The 25,640-nt window shown below is 36.2% G+C and overlaps 1 protein-coding gene, 1 long non-coding RNA gene and 1 other non-coding gene across 5 annotated transcripts in view; 1 reads left to right on the top strand and 2 right to left on the bottom strand.

The window, feature by feature from the left end:
- Nucleotides 1-25,640, bottom strand: part of ZCCHC7 (zinc finger CCHC-type containing 7) — a 252,482-nt gene that overhangs the window by 43,133 nt on the left and 183,709 nt on the right. For all 3 annotated transcript variants that reach the window (XM_025433198.3, XM_025433199.3, XM_025433200.3), the window contains exons 3-5: nt 9,636-9,679; nt 8,289-8,414; nt 7,164-7,334 (exon numbers count right to left, since the gene is read on the bottom strand). In XM_025433198.3, the coding sequence (XP_025288983.1) occupies nt 7,164-7,334; nt 8,289-8,414; nt 9,636-9,679 (341 nt within the window). The remainder of the gene's footprint in view (nt 1-7,163; nt 7,335-8,288; nt 8,415-9,635; nt 9,680-25,640) is intronic.
- LOC112650637 (U6 spliceosomal RNA) lies at nt 24,528-24,634 on the top strand. The gene has a single exon (XR_003130330.1). It is a non-coding gene; the product is annotated as a U6 spliceosomal RNA (small nuclear RNA).
- The window catches only part of LOC125756067 (uncharacterized), a 178,956-nt gene continuing 178,100 nt past the window's right edge, over nt 24,785-25,640 (bottom strand). Inside the window, exon 2 of the long non-coding RNA XR_007414081.1 lies at nt 24,785-25,540. This is a non-coding gene — a long non-coding RNA (uncharacterized LOC125756067). The remainder of the gene's footprint in view (nt 25,541-25,640) is intronic.

The following is a 25,640-nucleotide window of genomic DNA, read 5'->3' as shown; positions in this document are numbered from 1 at the left end:
ACTCCAGGATCACGCCCTGAGCCAAAGGCAGACACTCAACTGCTGAGCCACCCAGGCGTCCCGGTCTAAGTCATTTTTTACACCTGTCAGATATCTATTGCTTGCAAGTCACCAAGCTTAGTCTTTTGATATTCTCTCACTTAATTTTCACCATCCTGGTGTCCTTTCCATCACATCACTTTTATGCTGTTCTTTCACATGTCTACCTTTCTTATACTCTGAGCTACTTGAAGGCAGGGACCATGACTTATTCATCTTTATTTCTTTAGTACTTGGAATATTGCCTGGTATGTAGTAGGCAACCAGCAAATTTTTGATAAACAAATATAAAAAGTTTATTTGGGTGATTAAACGGTATAAGTATTTTTGAATAAATGTACACCTAATCACTATTACACAAAACAAAATGAATTAAGGAAGTCTTTAATTCAAAAACTTGATTCAGTTATTCAGCTCAATAATTGTATTTAATTTTTAAGAGATTTTATTTATTTATTCATGAGAGACACAAGGGGGAGGGCAGAGATATAGGCAGAGGGAGAAGTGGGTTCCTCACAGGGAGCCCGATGAGGGACTCGATCCTGGAGCCTGGGATCACACCCTGAGCTGAAGACAGACGCTCAACCGCTGAACCACCCAAGTGTCCCAATAATTGTGTTTCAATCAGTCTTATTTCTGGTCAGTAGTTATCTCAATAAAAGTAGGGAAAGGATAAGAGGAAAAAGGCATATGTATACCATTCTATGTTTCTTGGAGTTGACTAAAGATAAGATAAATGCCCTTTTCTTAAATAACTACCTGGATAAAAACTATATTCAATAACTGTTCACTTATTATATAAGCATGAAGTGATAACTACAAGACATTTGTACCAGATACTTTACATTTCCTACTGGAAATCCTCAATATTAAACTAACTTAAAAAACAAAAATCACATTGGGGCATCGGGTGGCCTAGTTTGTTGGGCAGCCAGCTCTTGATTTTGGCTCAGGTCAGGATCTTGGGATCATAGGATTGAGCCCCACAGTGGGCTCTGTGCTCAGTGCAAAATCTGCTTGTCTCTCTTCCTGCTCTCTCCACTCCTCAAATAATTAAATAAAATCTTATTTAAAAAAATCACCAAAATTAAACAGATACTAGTTTTCTATTTTATGTATATATTTCTTGAAGAAACATTTACTGATCACTGATGTCTGTGAAAGTCTACAGTTTATACTGAGTTCTCATTTTTAAAAGAAACTTTTGGGCTCTAAAGTTTACTATGTTGCTGATACTTAAGAGAGCATGTTTTCACACCATCAAATGTTTAAAGAAGGGAATCAAGTGAAATATGTCCTACAAATTCTTTTTTCCCACTGCATTTAAAAACCTGACTTGAAGGAGTGACTCTAATGCTGAGCTTTCTACTAGTGGATGGTATTTGGTTCTTGTGCATGATGATTACATTAAAGGAGTTACTGCTAGGACTGGGAGAGAGAGGATTAAGCAGGAATTTGAAAAAAAAGTTGCTGAAGGAAGAAAATTTAGGAAGTTTGGGTTTGTTATACCAAAAACTGATGAACTCAGTCATTATGCTTTAATGGAAAAGGGTGACAGCTCAAAAATCAGTAAAGACTGCTGAGACCAGGATCATCTCTTATTCTACATATAAGTATTGTTTTCTGGGGGAGCCTGGGTGGCTCAGTGGTTGAGCTTCTGCCTTTGGCTTAGGTTGTGATCCCGGGGTCCTGGGACTGAATCCCGCATCAGGCTCCCCGCAGGGAGCCTACTTCTCCCTCTGCTTATGTCTCTGCTTGTCTCTATGTGTCTCTCATGAATTAAAAAAAAAAAAAAAAAAGTACGTTCTCTGGTACCACAGACATTGCTCTTTGGCTGAAAATCAACATTGTATGCTCCCCTGCTGATCCTCAGAGGTTGTTTAAAGAGCTGAAAACTTGGGCAGCCCCGGTGGTGCAGCGGTTTGGCGCCGCCTGTAGCCTGGGGTGTGATCCTGGAGACCTAGGATTGAGTCCCACGTCGGGCTCCCTGCATGGAGCCTGCTTCTCCCTCTCCTTCTGCCTGTGTCTCTGCCTCTCTCTCTGTGTCTATGAATAAATAAATAAAATCTTAAAAAAAAAAAAAAAGAGCTGAAAACTTAAACCATTACTTCTTTTTATTTGGAAAAAAATTTTTTTTAAAGATTTTATTTATTTATTCATGAGAAATGCAGAGAGAGAGAAGCAGAGACACAGGCAGAGGGAGAAGTAGGCTCCCTCAGGGAGCCCAATGTGGGACTCGATCCTGGGACTCCAGGATCATACCCTGAGCCAAAGGCAGATGCTCAGCCACTGAGCCACTCAGGCATTCATGGAAAATTTTTTCATCTGTTTTATAAATATTGAGATTTTAAATATAATATCTGCATGCTTAAGATAGAAATTTGAGGGATCTTTGGAGCAGGAGTTAAACTGACAACTCCTAGAATGTTAGCAGGTGAGCTTCCTCCATGTACATTTATGAAGCATAGCATCACTTTAACTTTGAGACCTTGGGGAAAGCTTAATCTTACAATGTTTAAGTTTTCTTCTTCTTTTTAAAATTTATTTATTTGAGAGAGAGAGAGCATTAGTAGAAGGGGCAGAAGGAGAGGAAGAGAGAATTTCAAGCAAACTCTGCACTGAGTGTGGAACCAGACACAAGGCTCGTCTTATAATCTGAGCTGAAACCATGAGTGGGATGCTTAACCGATTGTGCTCCCATTGTAAAATGGAAGCATTAAACAGTATCTATCTGGTACAGTAGTTGTGATGATTACATAAATGACACAATCACAAATATCTACAGAGCACCTATTATGTGCTGAGAATACAGCAGTGAAAAAAGTACTCCCCCTTCCCTAGTTAGTAATGCATTTAGCACAGTGCTTAAACCACTGTAATTAATTATAGTTATTATTATCTTGGAAATGTCAGATATATCTTACAGAATGAGATTATGTGTGTAAGACATGTTCACACATTTTAAAATTTTCTGTATATATTTAAGGGGTGCCTGCGTGGCTCAGTCGGTTGAGCATCCAACTCTTAATTTTGGCTCATGTCTTGATCTCAGGGGTCATAAGAAAGACTGAGCCCCCCCAACCCCCCCCCAAAAAAGACTGAGCCTATGTTTGGCTTCACGCTCAGCAGGAAATCTGCTTCTTTTCTTCTCCTTCCTGTATGCACTCTCTCTGAAATAAATAAATAAATAAATAAATGAATAAATAAATAAATAAATAAATCTTTTTAAAAAATTTTAAAAATAAAGTTTTCTGTATGTTTAAAAATTGTTGACAAGAGGAGAATCTATGGCACTCAGAATTGGGATTCTTTCCACACTGCAGATTCTCTTTCCTTTGGAAGTTATCACTGATACAGGTTAACTTTAGCAGGCCTTGAGCCATCTTTCTATCCTTTACATTATAAAACTCTGGAATTTTAACCAAATTACTTTTATGCAGTAGTTAACATATGAAGCATTTTCCAAGCAGGGTTCAGGAAAAGTCATTACAGCACAAATACGATATGACTCATCAGTTTTTGTAACAGATTCTCTTTGTACATATAACTGGTACTCTGGCATTACAGAGATCAGTGGTGTGGCTACAGGGATGTATAAAGTAAAAATGGAAGTGTCTTAATCTCTTTAACTGATAAGAAGGTAGGGTACCTATAATAACCCAGGGCTTCAGAAATCCTCTGTGAATGAGCAGCGAGTCCAGCAGGTGGGAAGATGAAAATGACAAAGAAGGGAAGACAGTACTGTTTGAGGGTATGGGCCTTAAATAAACCTGAATTATCCACATAAAGAGGGAGGAGTAATATCTTAGAGGCAGCCATAGTGGGCAAGAAAGACTTTCATCCTAATCAACCTAATTCTGGTACGTAGGTCAGGAAAGAGTGGGCAGCAAGCATTTGAGAGGGTTGCAGGGAAAACAATATTTTCTGTGGAGGGCCAGGTTTTGAGACAAATTTAAAGCATGTATGGGACTGGATGAATTGTTCCAGCAACCTGAGGCCAGAAGGATTCTGCTTCTAAGTGAATCCTCATGAAGCACTTCTGGAATGGTGGAAGGACTATAAGCTTCTTCAGATGGGGTCAGTGAAGTCCAGGTTTGATTGAGCTCCAAGAGAATCCTATACATGGTGGGTAGACTAGAAAAAGATCAATTATTGTCCAGAGCCTTCACCATGTAATTACAAAAAACAAAAACAAAAACAAAAAAACCCCCCAAAAAACCCCAACACCCAACAGTTAGATCTTGGCAGATTTAGGGGAAAGGATGCTGCCTTCTCTGAAGTCGGCCACAGCCTAACACTATCTTAAAAACTTACATTCACTAAGGCTATTATTAATCCTCAAGGCCATTTTAGATAAAGAGTTTAGCATACATTCGAGGCCAAAATTAAGAAGTTAAGCAGAATGGACTACAGATTTAATTCAGAGCTGATTATATACCCTTTTACAAATTATTCTTAACTGTTCTGTACTACAGTTTCTTATTAAAAAAAAAAAAAGTGCTCATGATAATATCTGAGACCCTTCTGTTATCACAGGCAAATAAGACCATATTTGTAAGAGCTTTTCAGAAGAAAAGAGTACAGAAATATGCCATTAAGTGTAACTGCCAAACTAGAAAATCTGCCTAAAAAATTATAATTGACAGTGTAATGCAGAGTACAGTACTATAAAACTAGGACAATTTGGGATTTTTATTTTTAAGACATAGTAAATATTAAGAATAAGTTTAAGCTACTTAAAAAAAGATTTTATTTATTTATTTGAGAGCTAGTGAGCAAGTTAGCGAGTAAGCGTGAGCAGGGGAAGGGGCAGAGGCAGAGAATCTCAAGCCCCATGTGGGATTCAATCTCACAACCCAAAGATCATGACCTGTGCTGACACCAAGAGTTGGATGCTTAACCAACTGAGCCACCCAGGTGCCCCAATCTACCTTTTTTTTTTTTTTAAAGATTTAATTATTTTACATAATCTCTACACCCAACATAGGGCTTGAACACACAACCCCAAGATCAAGAGTCATAAGCTCTATGGACTGAGCCAGTCAGGCACCCCAGTTTAAGCTACTTTGTAATGAAATAACAGCTTCTATCTCTTCATCTAATCTTGAGAGCCACATGTTAGCCAACATCACTAGTTGCCTAAGAAATACAATTAAAAACAGTAAGATATCATTTTCTCCTTACCTGATTGGCCAAAATTTTAAAAGATCAATCATAGGGTTGAGAGCATTCCTTTTTCTAAGATTTTTATTTATTTGAAAGAGAGCACACGCATAAGAGTATGCTTGAGCAGGAAGAGGGGCAGAGGAAGGGGGAGAAGAAGACTCCTTGCTGAGTAGGGAGACCAATGGGGTAGCTAGATCCCAGGATCCTGAGACCATAACCTGAGCCAATGGTGGATGCTTAACTGAAGGCAGGCGCTTAATGGACTGAGCCACCCAGACGCCCTGTTGAGAGCACTCTTAAAAACATGTGGCAGGTGGATATATTGGTACCACCATTTATCTAGTTATTTAGTTATTTATTATTATTATTTTTTAAAGATTTTATTTTATTTTATTTTATTTTATTTTTTTTTAAAGATTTTATTTTTAAGTAATCTCTACACTCAACATGGGGCTTGAACTTACAACTCCAAGATCAAGAGTTACATACTCTACTGACTGAGCCAGTCAGGCATCCCCATTGCTTTTAAAAGAGCAATCTGACAATATTTATCCAGATATAAATGTACATATCCTTTAATTACACAATCCCACTTGGAATCCAATTTACTGAAATAATCTTGCACACATCTACATACTTATACAAGTATATACTGTAGCACTGTTTGCCTAAAAAAATGGGTTTTAACTATAAATCTAGATATATTGGTAGAGAACTTGCTAGGTAAATTGGTATATCCATATGGTGGCATAAAAGTTAGCCATTGGACAGGTAGATCTTTTTTTTTTTTTTTTTTTTAATTTTTTATTTATTTATGATAGTAACAGAGAGACAGAGAGAGAGAGAGAGGCAGAGACACAGGCAGAGGGAGAAGCAGGCTCCATGCACCGGGAGCCCGACGTGGGATTCGATCCCGGGTCTCCAGGATCGCGCCCTGGGCCAAAGGCAGGCGCCAAACCGCTGCGCCACCCAGGGATCCCGGACAGGTAGATCTTTATGAGTTAATGTAGAGATGCATTCATAAGGAATTAAAGCAGAAAAAAATCAGGTAGTAGGACAATGTACAGGATAGTGACCTTATTTTTATTGTTTAAAAAGATACTTTAGAAATTATAATTTAGAACTGATATATTTACATGAGAAACATATATACCAAACATTCATATTCTACTATGTTTTAATTTGAAATTCATCTCAATAGGAAGCTCTATCACTTTCTTTAGACAAAAGGACATAGGTACACTCCAATATAAATAAAATTGACAAATGTTTGTGTTTTGTATCATGCCTTTGGGAAGTACAAAGTAAAAGGAAAAGATTTACTTTAAAAAAAACAAACAAAAAACTAACTTCTATAGCCCTTCTAGTCTTTGAGATCTTGACTAAACCCCATATGATACGGATGTCCAAAATAATGATGCACTAAAATTTAATGTGCTGCACGTAACTGAATGTCTTCTAAATGACTTTTGTTTTTTTTTTTTAAATCTAAAAAAAGAACTAAGATAAGCAGATCTAAAGTATTGGTGGTTTTGTCTTTCTTATTTAAGACTATTACATCAGCAAGAACCATCAATAAGCAGCATGAAGCCAAGCTTCATATAGACCTTTGTATACAATTGCTAAGTGGGTACATATTTTCATCTAACTATACATGAATAGGTATAAATTTTACACATTATTTATTACATATCTCTTTTATTTCAACTTTACTTGGCAAGCACTTTAAGCAAAGGGGACAAGCATGGGTTTACAATATTTCTTGATGCTGCCTCCTGATGAACCATTTAGTAGTAACCAAAGTAGTAACCATTTAGTAGTAATCAAAGTAACCAAGCGATATGGCTATCGCTACATATGGTAGAGAATAAACATTCCTTTAGGTAGGCTGCCCAATAGTTACAAATTGGCACACTGCCCCCAAAGCCCAACAAGTTAGTTATATGCAGGATACTCACATCAGCATAATGGCCTATCATATCACATCGGTCACATCGCTTTCTCCAGGATGATCTTTCAAGACATCTGTGAGTGGAAGACATAGGCAAAGAACAGCCTAAGCAAAAGCGGGCTGGGCAGGCATACTGGAGGTGTCCTCTCTCAGAGCAGAGACAGCAGGGGCGGACTTTCTAGGTTGCAAACAGAAAATCTCTTTAGCAAAATAGTTCGGTGTCAATTAGAAGATTAATTTTTTTCTGTAAAATTCCATAAAAAGTTATTTCTAATTGGAGACTCCAATGAAGGTCAAATCTTGAACATACCATAAAAATCAAACAAAATGTCTGAAATCAGAGCTTTAACACAAGCTATCTGTATTCTGTGGTTGCCAAAAAGGCTTATTGTGCATGTACTATCAACTGGCGTCTATTTCTTATGCCTTGTCTTATAGGAACATTAAAAAAGCAGATTGTGCCTGAGAAAGAAAGTGGGATGAGAAGGTTCCGGAAGCTAAGTCATAGGAGGAACAGACACTGAAAAAGGCTGCTTTGCTGGAGGACCAAAGATATAGAGGAACCCTAAGAGCTGTCTTAAACATCTGAAAGACATTCATTTGGAAGAAGCTGTAGGTAAATGGAAGGAATGTTTCTTGATAATTCTTTATGTCTCAGAGAACATCCAAAGATTGATGTATCTGTTTAACATAATTTACAGCAATAAACATTTATAAATACTTAAAATGTTAACTTTCTAACATTTCTACAATGAAAGATTTCTAACAATGAAAATCATCCTGCAGTGAAACAAGCTGTCTTATAAAGTAGAAGGTTGGGAAGTGAGAGGGTCTCAGGAATTGTCTAATTTAATCTCATTTTATAGACAAGAAAACAGAGGCACAAAGAGTAAAATGATTTGCCTAAGGTTGTGCACCTATCAATGGAAAAATCTAAAGTTGATTCCAGGTTTATTGGACTCTAACTTCACTGTTCCCTTTCTGCTACTATTTTAGGCTGTGACCTACCTGAAAATGTAAAGTGAAATTTACACATATATTATGCAAGATTTGAATTCTAAGGTTACAAGGGTTCACTCTTAAGATTTTGATTTTTAACAATGTAGAAAGAATCATTATGTATTTCACATACTTGTGGAAGGGGGCAGTTTTTCGATAAATGGCCACATTTGTCACAATTTCTACAAGTAACATTTTTGTTGGCTGAGTAGTATCGGTGGGTCCATCTTCCAGACGATCTATTATTAACTATCTGAGCCTAAGGGGAAAAAAATCAATAATTAAAAAGAATACTTCACTCTGTTCATAAGAATTAACAATCATAGTCTGTTCAATCTAGAACCCAGCAACAAGAAACTTTTGTGTTCTTCAAAGACTTCAAAAACTTAAAAGGATTTGCCATGAAGACAACTCTACTTCTTGTCTGTCTCTCCTCTGCCATTCTCTTAAACTTTCTCCATACGGTTCCATTTCTTTTGTATCTTTTTCTACTTATAGTTCAGGTCCAGTAGGGGTACCGATATGCATAATTTAGACATTCTGGTGGTGTTCAGAGTGAAAGATATTGCTGGTTTCTATATCTGAATGTATACCATATTTTTCTGAATGAGAAGCTTGCTTCAATTTTTACTTAGGGGGATTTTAAAAATGACTTTTTACTTTTATAGAGTTATTAAACCACATAATGACCAAATCCATTCTTTCTTTTGAACAACCCATGGTTACTACCTATAAATTGGCTTATAATTCCTAAGAGACAGGAGATAATTTCCTTCCAATAGAGTACTTTTAAGATCTAGCCTGCTTACAGTAACCCAATTCTAGCTCTCCCATATTCTAGGCAAAATCTAGTGTCTTGCAAAAGAATATTAGCAAAACATATCATATGGAATCCCTAAAGGAAAATATGTAAATGCCAACCATGCTTTTATTTTGTTTGGTAGAATTTCATCTTTGAAAAAGCTTTTCATCTTTTACTTGTTATTCAGCTAGATTGACAAGGTAAGCCCCAAGTAGACACAATCTAATTATCTTTTAAAACTTTTTTTTGAAAACCAAGTTGTAAAATTATTCTTTTCTTAACCATCTGTCACAATTAAGGCTAATAATTGACAAAGACAAACACCTGCCACATCCTAAATATAGACTAACCATTTCCTTACACTGAAGAAGCAGTTATTTCCGGTGTTGATTTTTAGTGTACTAGGCAATATAAGCTCACCATGGCAGAGAAGAAATAGAAGGGAAAGGGGACTAAATCATTATAGCAATTAACACACTGACAAAAATCAAAGCTGAACCACACTTCTGAAAAATTCAATTACCACATAGTGAAATCAAACTTTTTCTTACAACATACTTGGACCACTGCTATCTCTAAAAAGTTTATTAAGTTATCATACTGAAGTGAAAGGAAACTTCAAATCAAAGGGAATATTAATCTATTATTCATAATTTCAAAAAACAATTTTAATTTTACCTCTGCATCTTTGTCACTGATGAACCAACTTACACCATCTTCTCCTACAAAACAAATAAAATGTTACTCAAATCTTGACACCTTTAAAGTACTTATAGATTGATATTCAATTTGTCAGTACTGAAATTGGACCCCAAAGGTATAGTGAGATATGTGAATACCTCAACCTCTTATCTTGGCTCCACTATTACTTGATTGGCTCTGAATAATTATTTAACCTCTCTCTCTTTTTTTTTAATTTTTATTTATTTATGATAGGCACACAGTGAGAGAGAGAGAGAGGCAGAGACACAGGCAGAGGGAGAAGCAGGCTCCATGCACCGGGAGCCCAACGTGGGATTCGATCCCGGGTCTCCAGGATCGCGCCCTGGGCCAAAGGCAGGCGCTAAACTGCTGCGCCACCCAGGGATCCCCTATTTAGCCTCTCTTAACCTCAGTTTTCTTACCTATGAAATTCATGGGAATAATATTTGCTTCATCTAACTAAAAAATACTGTGACTCAAATGAGATATGTGAAAGTGCTTTGAAAATCATCAAGCTATAAACAAATATATAAAAAATCAGTTGAAGAAACCAGAAACCCAGTAACAGATGAAGAAATCTTATCTAAACTTCCTTATCTGACTAAAGCACAGCTTTATGAAAGTCAGCTGCACAGCACCCCCCTCCCCTACTGCAACCTAGTGTCTCTAGTCAGGGAAGTGACTGACTTTGGCTTCTAGGACATCCCCAAAACACCAAATTGTATAAGCCCGCATCATCAAAATTTCCATCCTTTGAAGCTCTAAATATTTGTGTTTGTTTAAGTTGGTAAACAAACCTTTAATTCTGGCAACTGACTTGGGTTGCTCATTACTGAGCACTTCTGTGCCTTGTCTTTCCTCCTGTTAATCTCTCTATCACAGTTAGTTTGGTGGCCCTCACCGTTCAGACCCAAGAAGGCAGAGGAAAGGTTCTTCTTTCCAATATCAGTATTAACTGTGTCCACTAGCTTCCCATTGTTGTTGTTGTTGTTTATTTGACAGAGAGAGAGAGAGAGAGAGAGAGAGAGAGAGCGCACAGTGCAGGCAGAGGGAGAGGGAGAAGCAGACTCCCCACTGAGCAGAAAGCAGGATGCAGGGCTTGATCCCAGGACCCTGAGATCATGACCTGAGCTGAAGGCAGACGCTTAATCAACTGAGCCACCCAGGTGCCCTGACTAGCTTCCCATTGTAATTGACTTTCACTGTAACATTTTAAAAAACTACACTTTGAATACAATCTCATAATTGGGGCTAGACATTTAGAACTGTATTTTATAACATCAAACACAGTGAAATAAAACACCAAAATATCCAGAAACCATTGATTGATCTAAAAACACAACTGTAAAAACCTAAGGGGCTTGGGAGCCCTACATTCCTCTTTATCAGCTGTTTTCTTCTCTTTGCCCTGTCCCTTTACAAACTTGCAAATGGCTGCTATTTCTCTGGTCTACTCATGACCAGGGAGGAAGGGACATATGACTAATGCAGAAGCTATGGTATCAACAAAGGACTGAAAGATTTTTTTCTCTCCTTGAAGCAAAGTTAAGATTTCTTCCTTCCTCCTATCTATTCCTCTTCTCTATCTCAAAAACACAAATCGAGCTTGACTCTTGTCTTTGAAAGGAATTTTGAGGAGATATGAAATAATCTACATTCCCCCAGGCATACCAGGAGTAAGCGTCTAGAGACAGATTTTAAAATAAAATAGTTTTACTAAGAAAACCAAAAAGCTGCTTTATAAAAAGACCAATCCATAGGAGAGCAGAGATGCTATGCTGATGATTATGTCCTTTGTAAAATTTGGAGGCTGCATCCATATAGGGAGAGTGGAGAATACATTAAATAGCTGTGCATCATCACCATCCACAATGGCATTCTTTCATTAAAAAGATCCAAGGAGCATGTTCTGTTCTCCATCTTTAAAATTCAAAATGACCACTAAAAATCACTGAAATTAAAAAACTACCTAGTTGTCCTTAAAAATAATAAAACTTAAAACCAGTGAAATGCAAAATAGCAACTGTTACCATCCCAATTCCAAATAAATTTACATTCGAAGAACTAAACAGTGAGAAAAGGAAAGGTCCAAAATAGGAAGATCCGACTCCATTTAGATTGTTTAAATATTCCTGTGGAATTCCAGGTCATGTACTAACTCATCAAGCTATAGTATATTCTTACTGTAGAAAATTTATCAACAGGTATACAAGACAAGTTTTAATTATAGATGAAATCAGACTTCTCAGTGGTAAACAGAACAAAGACGTGGAACACATCAGCCAACTCCTGGTGCTATCCATGGTTCCAGTTTTGGTTTGATCCTGGTAATAACAGCTGACTCATGCCGTTTTCTCTTTTATCTATCCTGTCTTTTTCTTAACTCGGAATCCCAAACTAATGGAGGCTTTGTCTAAGGGCAACTCATTAGAACGTCTACGGGCAGCCAATTCTCCACTTTGTTAAATTCCTGGTACAGGGCTTGGTTTCAGTCTTTATCTCTTATTTGCTGTGTGGCACTGGGCACGTTACTGACCTTCACTTGGCCTGCATAATAATGGGTTGGATTAAATGGCATCCATGGTACTGGTACTGTTTAGTTTCTAAGATTCTTCCAATTTTTCATTCATTATTAAAATAAAAAACATTGTCCTCCAGGCCTCTGCAACTGGCACAGGATGTCTTTCCTTAAAGACAACTTCCCACAGGGCCCAGAAGCACTCATCTTCCATGTGTTCACTACCCATTGCCATAAAATAAAAAATGCAATTGCCCTAAAGTATAAAATTAGGACTGTCCTAAAGATGCCTAATATTAACTCTTAGCTGCCTTATAGCCCTGTCTTGCTAATATCTGTGATTCTTTTCAGTTCAGAATTGTAATCAAAGCAATAGCTGGCGACTCTTTCTTTGCATCAAATCAACTCAGTGCAACAAACACATACTGAAAGGTTATATAATGAGCGAGGTGCTATAGGGTAAACAAAGAGGAATAAGAGCTTATAACTTAGTAAAGGAGACAACAGAAAAAAGAAAGGAGTAAGAGAAGACAAACAAAATTCTACAGTAAATTCAGAAGAAGAATAGACAATGTCTGAATTTAGGGGAAAAAAGGAAAAAAGTCACAGAAGATTGTGCTATACAGCAAACTTTACTGAAATATAATTTACATATTATAAAATATACCTCTGTAAAAAATACAGGATGTATTTTGACAAATGCACACACCTGTGCAACCACTACAACCATCAAATATAGCACATTTCCACCATCCCAAAATGTTACCTTGTGCATATGTGCAGCACAACCAGGCAACCACTGATTTGCTTTGCCTGTTCTAGGACTGCATATAAATAGAATCCTAAACTGTGTACTATTTTATGTTTGGCTTCTTTCATTCTCAATATTTGTGAGATTCATCTATGTCATTGGATAGTAGTAGCACTTTGTTTCCTTCTTATTGCTGAGTACTATTGCAGTGTGTGGATGTAACAATTTGTTTAGCTGTTTATCTCCTGATAATACTTAGGTTGTTTCCAGTTTTGAGGAATTGTAAATAAAGCAGGAATAAATATTCTAGTGAAAATCTTTCTTTTTAACTGACAGAAGTTTTCACTTGCCTTGGAAAAATACCTAGGAGTTGAATTATTGGATGTGGTTTAGTATATCTTTACCTTTATATGAAACTGCCTCAAAGTGGCTGTGTCATTTCATATTCCCATCAGCAACATATGAGAATTCTCGTTTCAAAAATCTCACCAGTACCTGAAACTCTTTTTTAGTCTTCAAATGTGTATATAGTAATGCATTAGGATTTTAATGGGCATTACTCTGATAACTAATGATGCTAAGCATCTTTTCATGTATTTGCCATTCATATATCTTTAAAAAACTATTTGAATTTTTAGCTTAAATGGATGAATGAGTGAATGAATGAATGAATGAATGAATGAATGTAGGCCCAGCGTGGAGCCCATGTGGGGCCTGAACTCACAGCCCTGAGATCAAGACCTGAGCTGAGATCAAGACTCAGATGCTTTAACTAACTAAGCCACCCAGGCACCCCTTAGCTTGTTTTTAAATTGAGTTGTTTTTTATTTGAAGAGAGTGAAGGAGACTGTTTTCCTTTGATTAAATTACAGGAGTCCTTTATACATTCTAGATATAAGTCTTTTATCAGACATATGTTTGCAAATATTTTTTCCCAGCGTGGCTTGCTTTTTTCAATTATTTTTTAACAGAGTTCTCAGGGATGCTGGGGTGGCTCAGCAGCTGAGCATCTGCCTTTGGCTCAGGGCATGATCCTGGGGTCTTGAGATGAATCCCACATAGGGCTCCCTGCAAGGAGCCTGCTTCTCTCTCTGCCTATGTCTCTGCCTCTCTCTGTCTCTCATGAATTTTAAATAAAATCTTAAAAAAACAAAACAAAACAAAACCAGAGTTCTCAGAAAAGCAAAAGTTCTCATAAATTTGGCAATTTTTCCCTTTATGGTTTTCTATGCCCAAAGAAATCTCCCTATGCAAGGTTACAAAAGCAAGCACTTTTTATGTTTTCTTCTAAAATTCTATAGTTTTAGCTTTTGATGTTTAGTTATTACCCATTTTTCCTCATATGAATATCCTATCCAGTTGTTCCAACATCATTTGTTGAAAAAATACCCTTTCTTCATTAGATTGCCTTACGAACTTTGTTGAAAATCAATTGACCATATACATGTGGGTCAACTTCTAGAAGTTCTAGTGTGTTACATTGAGTTATAGGTCTATACAACTTTACTTTAAAAACTTAAAATCATGTAGAGTAAGCTTTCCGACTTTTCTGTTGTTTTTTGAAGATTGCTTTGGCTATTTTTTGATTTCTATATAAATTTTAACTTGCATTTTGATTTTTTCTCTTTAAAGCAAGCTCTACAGCTGATATGAGGCTTGAACTCATGCCTGATCGTGAGATTAAGAGTCACAGGTATACTGACTGAGCCAGCCAGGGGCCCTTGATTTCTGTATAAATTATAGAATATAAGTTCCTACCCAAAAAATCTGATGGGATTTTGATTGGTATTGTGCTACAACTACAGATCAGCTTGGAAAGATACTTTAACAATATCAAGTCTTCTAAAACATGAATATGATGTATGTCTTCATTTATTTTGGTCTTCTTTTTTTCAGCAATGTGTTATGGGTTTCTGTGAACAGGTCTTGCATATATTGTACTAGTTATCCCTGAGTAGTTCATGTTTCTGTTACCAAAAACTTTTTTAAAATAACATTTAAATTAATTTTAAATTATTTGTAAAAACTTCATTGTTCAAGGTCTGATTACAAGTTTATAGAAATAGAGTTGACTTTTGTTTATTCCCCTTCATCCTGCAAATTTGCTAAATTCACTTAGTGCTAGAAGCTTTTTGTAGATTCCTCCCAATTTTCTATATACAATATCATTTCACCTGTGAATAAAGACAGTTTTATCACCTCCTTTCTAATCTGCATGCTTTTTATTGCTTTTTCTTACCTCAATGCATTATAAAGGATTTCCAGGCCTAATACTCAATATTTTAAGTGGTGACAGAAGATAATCTTTGTTTTATTCCAATAAGGTGAAAAATTCAGTCCTTCTGAATTAAGCAAACTGTTTGCTATAGATTTTTCATAACAGGTTGAGGAAATTCTTTTTTTTTTTTTTTTTTTTTACTATTTTCCTGAGTTTTTAATATGAATGCATTTTTAATTTTATCATATGCCTTTTCTGCATCAACTGAGATGGCGCCATGGTTTTTCCTCTGTCTGTTAATATGGTGAATGACAGTGATTCATTTTCAAATAAACCAGTCTTGTATTCTGGGATTAACTCCACTTGGTTAGGATGTATTATGCTTTACAATATACTATATAATTTAATTTGTTAGTATTTTATTAAGAATTTTAACATCTGTGTTCATGAAGGATACTGATTTACACTTTTCTTACAATGTCTTTGTGTGGTTTTGATATTGGGGTAAAACTGGCCTCATAAGAGTTGTGAAGTTTTGGGGAGAGTTTGTGTACAACTGTGTTATTTCTTCCTTAAATATCTGATAAAATTCACCAGTGAAGTCATGTAGGCTGCAGTTTTCTTTGTTGTGGGCCAGGAATTTTACTTGCAAGGTTTTAAAAATAGTAATAGAAATAGTAACTCTACTTCTTTAGTAGGTATGGAGCTATTCACATCTTCTAGGTCTGCATGGGCCAGTTTTGGTAATCTGTGACTTTCAAAGAATTTGTCTATTACTTCTAAGTTGTTGAAATTATCAGCATAAATGTCCATAATAGACTCTTATTCTTTCCCTTTGATTTAGCTAATTTGTACTTAAACTCATCCAGTAAAATTTTTTATCTCAAATACTGTATATTTCAGTTCTAAAAGATCCATTTGGTTCTTTTTTATATCTTCCATTTCTCTTATTATATTTCTTTTTCTTTAAACCTCAGTGTATATTTTTAATAGCTGCTTTAAAGTTCTTTCTGATAATTTCATCATCTCTGTAATTTCTAGGTTTCTTTTATTTGATGGATTTTTCTCCTGGTTATGGGTGACATTGTCCTTTGAATACCTAGTATAAATTTTTTTTTTTCTTAGATGCTAGTTATTGTAAATGGTATACTGTTGAATGTCTCACATTTTTTTCTTATTTTCAAGTGTAAGACTCTGTTTTGACAAACAGTTAAGTAAATTCCATATTAGCTTGATTCTTTTGAGACCTTTAAAGTTTTGTTAGGGTAGGTCCACAGTAGCTTTACTCTAGAGCTAATTTAGCCTTACTTAACTAAGATGTACCTTCTGGGGTTTCTATTAAATGTTGCAGGTATTCAACACTCTCTTCACTTTGGCTAGTAAGAACTCGGGTTAAGTTCTGGGAGTTGCTCAGCTTATAGACCGTCAGCTTTTGTCCAATTCTAATGGAGCTGGACCTCTCTGTGTACAGATAGGAATACAGCATCCTTAATGTTCATGGGCAACCCTATGTAGATTTCTAGAGTTCTTTCCCTCCACAGTTCCTTCCCTCCAGTATTCTGCCCCACAAAGTACAGCTTCCTTAGCCTCTCCAAACTGTGATCTCTGTTTCTCATCTTAGTGAGGCTGCAGTCCTGTGCTTGGGTTCCCTCTTTTGGCACCATGATGCAGATGTCTAGGCAGAAAGCTAGGTTGATTATAGTGTGCATCTTGTTTTTTTCCATATTCTTGTGAATCACTGTCTGGTATTACCTGTTGTCCATATTCATCTTTCCCTTTAAACTTCTATGTACATTGATAATAGCTGCTTTAAAGTCCTTTTCTGCTAATTTCATCATTTCTTGTCAGGGGGGCAAGTCTAGTCTAAGTTTACACAATACAGCTGGAAGGAAAAGTCCTATATAGGATTTTATTTTTTTTTATTTTTTTTAAAGATATTTATTTATTTATTTATTTATTTATTTATTTATTTATTTATTCAGAGACACAGAGAGAGAGAGGCAGAGATACAGGCAGAGGGAGAAGCAGGCTCCATGCAGAGAGCCTGACGTGGGACTCGATCCAGGGTCTCCAGGATCACGCCCTGGGCTGCAGGCGGCGCTAAACCGCTGCGCCACCGGGGCTGCCCTATATAGGATTTTAATAGATGGAGATGAAAGAAGACACCAGTAAAAAAGAAAAAGTACAAGCAACAGAATGGAAGAAGAAAAAGGATACAGCAAACAATACAGTTTAATTAGAATAGAAGGTGTGCTAATTCCTTTACTAAGAATTTTCATAGACCTTTTCATATATAAGAATACTAAGAATTAAATATTGTTACTTATAAAACACCTTTTACACCTCAAACACACGTGAAGACTTAATATTAAATCTATTCTTCCAACTAAGAAAGCTTCCATGTCTTCTGGTTTAACTTTAAATGCCTTTACTTTTTACTGCATGAGCTCTCCACAAGTAACAGCACAGCAGGCCTCTTTGCACTGTAGTAGTAATACTGAAGGCAGAGACAGTAAAACAGTATTACAGTGTTCTCTATTAACACTTGGCAAAAACAAGAATACTTACCTCTTCTGAAATAACCTTCAAAACAAAAATGTAAACCCATAACCTTACACATATTTTACACATTTTCTCCAATTTCTGGAACTATTCTGCTATCAATTACAAACACACATGTACTTTCTTTCTCTATTACTACATGGTAATAAATGTAAACATCCCTCATATTTATATGGTGATTCGGAGTCTATAAATTGTTTTAAATATATATTTTATCCCCAGAACCCTGTATGTTATGATTACACAAATACTCACTTTTTTTATGTGTGTACTTTCTACAAGAAATGGCAATTGGTGCTTTTTGTGAAAGGTAGTGTTAATGTAGTTAGTTACCCATAAGACTGTGTTCATTTTTCAAGGGATGTAAGAGTTTGGACTAGATTTCTTAGGAAATACAGTTCCTGCTCTGCTTCAGTTACATTAGCCTATATTGTGGTAGGTGGAACCGCTAAAGATCATTCCTTTGCTAAGAGCAGCCAAAGACAATTATAGAGCTGATTCTAACTTTTGGAGTAATTTGACAGAAAATAGGAGTTAATAAAATATATTCCAAAGATCACCAGCTGAGCACATCTGGTTGGTTATTTGCAGTGCAAGAGCCAGGGTCTAAGAAGAATCTTTTCCTGAGCCTATCCGTATAACTGCTTATAAGAAAGCCAGAGATTCCTTACATTTTCTAGATATCTCAATTTCTAACATCTAAAATTATAAACTTCATTAGATTTCATTGAAAAGATTATGTATAATTTTCTCAGCATACAGTGGGCCTGAATTTAACATTTAGCAAATCAGATATAAAAACTTATTTTCCAGGCAGCCTGGGTAGCTCAGCGGTTTAGTGCCACCTTCAGCCCAGGGTGTCATCCTGGAGACCCGGGATTGAGTCCCACTGTCGGGCTCCCTACATGGAGCCTGCTTCTCCCTCTGCCTGTGTCTCTGCCTCTCTCTCTGTGTGTCTCTCTCATGAATAAATAAATAAAATATTAAAAAAAAACCTTATTTTCCCTACTAATTATTTAAGAGTGTGAATGTGGGGTGGCTGGCTGGCTCAGTCAGTAGAGTGTGGGGCTCTTGATCTCAGGGTCCTGAGTTTAAGCCCCATGCTGGGTGTGGAGCCTACTTAAAAAAAAAAAATGTAAATACAACTTTCCTCAATGTGTAAAATGTTTTCACTTAATGTGGTATCGAGTTAATTTTCAACAAATATTTACTAAATATCTCTCATTATAAAAGACCATGTAGGAGACAGAAAGATGGCTAAGACATGGTGCTTGCCCTTAAGGAACTTACCCCAAACTAGTATGTGCATCTCTTGGTGAAACAATCTAAAAAGCATAACTGTGCTAAGAAAATAACCACGAAAATTTCATTTTTTTTAACAGAAAGATGAGGGGTGCCTGGGTGGCTCAGTCGGTTAAGCATCTGCTTTCAGCTGGGGTCATGATCCCAGGGTCCTAAGATAAAGCCCTAAGGTGGGCTCCTCACTCAGCAGAGAGTCTACTTCTCCCTCTGCCCCTCCCCATGTGCATTCTCTTTCTCTCAAATAAATAAAATCTTAAAAAATAAGAAAACAGAAAGATGACTAATAAAGTTTTAAAGATAAGAAGTCCACTATTATTTAGGGAGTGGGTTATTTAACTATTTAACAAAAAAAATACTGAATTCTAATAATGGGCAATTAACTTAATGATGACTATCACCAAAACGGTCTTCCTTGTAATTTTAGCAACTGTTTTCTCCCCAAAGAATTTGTGAGTCTATAGACCTAGCTCAAAACTGGGGACTAGTTATTATATACCTGTAATTCCTAAGGAACCAAGATTTTGGGCCTTCTCAGTATCCTCTCACTTGCAGGATACAAACAAAACACTGACTTGCATGAGATGGCTTTCTTTCACTATTCTAAAACACAGTGAAAGGGTCAAGAAAAGAAAGAAAAATGAAGAAGGTTGTGAATAACTCTCCCACCAGATAACCTGAGGTTAAATAACTTGGCAGTTATAGCATTAAAGGCAGATTAATAATACTACATTTCTGAATTTATTACCCACATGATCTTTTTACACACACCTAATATTTTAAACTAAAAGGTCCTACTGTTTGTAAATTAACACTCCCAGGGCTTTCTCCTCTCTGTACTTTTGCCCATTTTATACACTTGATCTCTAACACTGGCTCCCTCTTTGCTCAATTTCCACTTAACTAATTTCCATGACTACCCGTTCTGAATGTCCTTTAAAGGCTGAGCTCCTCATAGCCAATGCATGTGGGTAATATTCAGTATTTCTCTCTCACTTGCCCTCTGTGAGCATTTACCATTCTCATGGTTGATATAACAAAATAGTTCTTATCCTCTTTGTGGTTTCCTCTTCCTTCACTGGTTACATGGTATGCTCCACTCTTTGCTCTTCTTATCCTGCATGCTTAGTCCCAGCTTATCTCATACATGTCCATGGAGAGAACTCCCAAATCTGTATTTCTAGACCAGATCTTTTCCTGAGTTCCTGACCTACAGGACATCTAGATTAGACATCCTGCAGGTAACTCAAATTCATAGTCATTAAAAATGAATTTTTCATTTTCTCCCCACTCCTTGCATTTGTCTCTCTTAAAAACAGACAAAAGCTCCTACTTCTCTCCTCCCTGTATCTTCTGTCAATAACTTGTCTCCTGTATTTTCCATACTAAAAAAAATCTCAACTCTTCCCTCTCACCTTTCATATAATTACTTACCAAATCCCATAAATTCTCTCTCCATCAAGCCTCAATACCATTACACTGGCCTAGTGATACCTGATTTCTCAGCCAGATTATTTATTTATTTATTTTAAAGATTTTATTTATTTATGAGAGAGAGAGAGAGAGAGAGAGAGAGAGAGAGAGAGAGGCAGAGACACAAGGCAGAGGGAGAAGCAGGCTCCATGCAGGGAGCCCAATGTGGGACTCGATCCCAGGACTCCACGATCACGCCCTGGGCTGAAGGTAGTGCTAAATCGCTGAGCCACCCGGGGCTGCCTTCTCAGCCAGATTATTAAAATAACTTCTAACTATCTCTAACACCACAACTCATTTTCTATTCCACTATTACTAGAGTGTTTTTATTTTTTATAACATTAATTTCAGGTTTACAACACAATGATTTGATATCTGTATATACTACAAATGGAGTAATGTTTCCAAAGTAGATACATGAATACGTTCTGCCCTAAATGGTCCCTTGATGCCTACAGGATAAACTTAAAACTCCTTTGTATGCCACACAACGCGTTCCATGATTTTGTCTTTACCTGGTTCTCTGGCTTCATCTTCCTGATCCCAGTGCTCTAGCTAAGCTTAGTAATTTCCTCAATGTGTCCTGTTGTTCTCTGCAACTATGCCTATGCATGTATTCCCTGGACACAAGCTGTCCCCAACTTCACATGGAACCAGGACTTGGTCTTCAAGTCCCTAATCATGTGTTACCTCTTCTACTGAACTCTTCCCTAATAACCCTTCAAAAGCAAAGATGATCACTCTCAACTTTGTAACATCCTAGACTTTAATTATGTCATTTCTATCTTTATATCTTCCAAAGCAGGATTGTTTAGTTATCACAGGTACTCAGGTTTACTAAATTACTTACATAACATTTCTTTTTTTGATTTCACTTCTGGTAGAAGTATTTTCTCCTTTCCTAAAAGCACCTTATTTATCTCTTAGGCAATTAAGCACTTCTAAACCTTATGCTAACAGCTATATTAATAAATATTTTACTTCCCTCACTACATCTAAGTTCTCCTCAGACCTCTATGGACATATCTGTTTTATCCATCTATCCATTTATCAGCACGATATCTTGCATACTTTGAATTATGTTAGAAAAAAAAAAGGAAAAAAGATAAACATTAATATGCACACTTGTGTGAATAAACACTGTTCTGAACTGGGGGTAAATAAGTGATTAACTAATTTCATGGGCTGTCACTGTACATATACAAGTTCAATAAAACAATTCTTAGGGCACTTGGCTGGCTCGGTCATGAGTTACAGTCACTTGGCTGTAACTCTTGATCTCCGGGTCATGAGTTCAAGCCCCATGTTGGGTAGAGAGATTATAAATAAATAAAAACTTAAAAAAAAAAAAAAAACAACAATTCTCAGTGGCTAAAAAAAAACCAGAAAGACTTGGAATTTCTGTAGTAAGCAATTGTAGGAACTAAAAAATACTTTAAAAATCCCTGCTAATGAATAAAATCACTTGGTAGACACAGGTTCCACATGAAATATAAGATAACTAAACATGTATAGATAGTCATACATATACCTAGCCAGTGTTTACGGAATAAAGATCACAAAATTGAAGCTGCCAGATATTTATGTCATATCCTTTCCTGAGTCTAATTCCATTACACCAGATTTCCCCCTGGGATTGTCTCACTTCGGATAAGCAACTGAAGCAGCCACAAATGAAGTTACTATTCCCAACTTCATCAGCAGCATCTGTTATTTCAACGGAAACTTTTGAAATACATACAATGCCACATGCAAATCCCCTGACGGTTGAGCTACTTTATTCACTTGCATTCTTCTCAAACTGCTCTTTATTTCTGTCTCTTATTTATATCTTTCCATTTAACATTGGTCACAAAACCATTTTAAGTCATTAAAATGTTGTGATGTATAACTGGCAATAGTTTAAATAAAACAAATTTATATAGAACAATTTGCAAGTTAGGCATCAAATTGTTCCTCTTATTTTAAATCATATTAAATTTACCAGAAACAATCTATATTTTTAAAGTGTATAAACGATAAATGGGGATTTAGCTCTTCTTTTTTTAGAGTTAGAGGAGGAAGAAGAAAGAGGAAATAAATACAGGTGCTTAGCACAGGGTTATACAGAGCTCTTGCAAAGTTATCTCCACATAAAGGCTTTTCTATTATCTCAAAGAGACACACAGACAGAGCCACATACAGGGAGTTCTCTCTCATTTCCCAATCCCTTCAAAAGATCTGTCAATGAACTACCTGATTAAGAAGTATTTATTTAGAAATAAAAAAAACCTTGTATTAAACAAAGTGACAAGAAGAGAAAGGGAAAAATTATCAACAGAAACAATACGGGAGGATTATGGGAGCTATATTTTCTTCTTTTAGAGGTATCTACTATGGGAGCTCAGTGGCTGAGCATCTGCCTTTGGCTTAGGGCATGATCCCGGAGTCAGCTTCTCCCTCTGCCTAAGTCTCTGCCTCTCTGTGACTCTCATAAATAAATACATAAAATCTTAAAAAAAAAAAAAAAAGGTATCCACTATGGTGCTTGTTCCCCACTCCCATCACCCCCACAAAAGACAAAAAAGGAAAATAAACCATGGACATTTGAAGTATTTGTAAAATGACAAGCATGTATATAACATGTAAATTCAATCAAGATGCTACTTTACAAAAGATACGGTCAGTTTCTAGAGAAGGCTTAACAGCTATATAAATTTGGTAAGTGCTATAATAATAATCTGGAAACCATGTCTTTCAATCATCCTTCTAATTCTGTTTTACACTTCCTAGTCTCCTTCCTAAGTCTATTTTGTTTTCTTTACCTATCATTAACTTTGTGTATAAGCACATGCATTTTCTTCAATATCTGATTTTTTATTCACTCCCTCCTTGGTAAAATAAGTCACTCCACAACAATTCATTTTTATTATACTGGGGGTCATATTTTCTTTGAATCTTTCCCCAAATCTTAAGGCCAAACATGTCCAGGCTTACATTTATAATTGCCTACAGGATATAACACAGATGATTATAGGTCATTGCAAACATAACACATCCAAAGAAAAGCTCATTTTCACAACCACAATTGAAACTGGCTCAAATACTTTCTTCCTTGTTGTTATTAATGGCTCAAAATGTAGATTTATTTTCATCTTAACCCAATGCTTCATTCTCATTATCCAAACTGGCCAGGTCTTACCATCCTATAGTATCTCCCTATAAAATGTCTTTCTAAGCCAATATTCTGGTTTCCCTCCAGTCATCACTGTTAGTTCCTCACCTCAAATATAGATGTCCCTGTGCTTTCAACTTCATTTGATACGTACCAGCAGCTAGATTTTCTCATTAAAGGGATAATTTCATATTTTATTATTAATTTTTATCAAAGTAATATCTGCATATGGTTTTCAAAGATCTAATACTAAAAAAGCATATAAAATAGCAGTTCTCTCCTCCCTATTTTAGCTCACACTTCTTCAGAGGCAAACACTTTCGAGTCTTTAGCTATTTCTTTTGGTATTCATCTGGATATTTCTAAATAATGTTCCTTCTGCTCCTGACAGATTTATCTACTTTTTAAACATATTTTTATTTGAGAGCAAGAGAGAGAGCGAGAGAGAGAGCGAGAGCACAAGGAGAGGAACAGAGGAGCAGAGGAAGTGAACCTTAAGCAGACTCCCCACTGAGCCCAAGCAGGGCTCAATCCCAGGACCCTGCGATCATGACCTGTGCCGAAATCAAGAGTAGGATGCTTACCTGACTGAGCCACCCAGGTACCCTTGGATTTATCTATTTTACACATTAGTATCTAAATTCCTAATAAAGTAAAAGAGTATTTGCTTTCTTATGACAGTCTATCTCAATTTCTTCTCCCTCCATCCTCTTTCTCAGGTTAAGGTAAAATTCATCCTATGACCATGTAGTAGTAGTATGTTGTTTCCTTTCTTATACATTGCTTTAATTTTCCTGTATTTAATACCAGCCTACTTGTTTCATTTACTTAGCCTGAAAAGTCTACTTACCATGCTAGCCACTAGCACCTTGTCTCTCTAAAAGGCCAATGTTGTGCTCACTTCGGCAGCACATATACTAAAATTCGAACGATACAGAGAAGATTAGCATGGCCCCTGCGCAAGGATGACACGCAAATTCGTGAAGCATTCCATATTTAAAAATAAAATAAAAGGCCAATGTTTAGTCCTCCTGATATTCCAGGATTAGGAAAGTGCCTGCTGCATTATAATAGTCATCACCAATCATAAGGGTACAGTGGACTCATTTAATAATTTATCTCACAAATAATTTACAGAGAAATAAAGAGATCGTGAATAAGAGTTTTATTAGAATTCCTAATAATTTAAAAATGGCAAAACAAATTTTTATTTCACATACTCCTATTTTTGAAGCTAAACATACCTGAAATGGGCAACATCGTGAAATATTACCAACTATTCATTGACTATCATCTATGACCTTGAAACACATTCATTTTGTAAATATTAAATCGGATCTCAAATACATCTCTTCTTTGCTCCACAGTTGCAAAACATTTTCACTTTTCCATTTATAAACACAAAATGATCAATCCATTAGTTTTTTTTCCACTTCACCATCATCTATTCCCTTCCAGTCACTTCTGTATAGACATCTGCCTTTAGTGATTGCTTGAAACAAACCATATCAAGAGTATTTTGGTATAAAAATACCATAAAATATGAAATAATAGTCACATGTCTTTTTATCAAAGCAGGATGTTACAGATTCTCATCATAAAATATTGTGTGGTAAAGAACTTCCTGCTGAATGACTAACCAGATGAGAATACCCTATTTCCTTTTTTGTATCTAGAAATACATTCATTCATCAATTCTGAAGTTTGACAAAATTCATCTATAATATCATCTGAAAAAATCTTAGTCTGAGACTTTACTTAAAAAAACAAGTCCTTTTCCCATTGCCTGACATCGGTAGGGGTCTTGGGGAGAAGTGTGGGTGGCAGAGAACCAGGTAGTGAACAGCTGAGGAAGAGGATTCCAGGGAGAACTTTGTTATAGGCAGAGGCCATCTTCCACCAGAGTCTAGAATCAAAATGTTGGATTTTTGTCAGTTTTTCATTTATGGAAGGAAAATATAAAAGTTCTTATTTCCATTAAAAAAAAAAAAAAAACCCAAGTCCAG

The sequence above is a fragment of the Canis lupus genome, chromosome 11 (assembly GCF_003254725.2).
Source record: "Canis lupus dingo isolate Sandy chromosome 11, ASM325472v2, whole genome shotgun sequence".
Classification (NCBI taxonomy): domain Eukaryota; kingdom Metazoa; phylum Chordata; class Mammalia; order Carnivora; family Canidae; genus Canis; species Canis lupus.
Note: the sequence above shows the minus strand (reverse complement) of the source record. Positions and strands in the feature narration are given on the sequence as shown.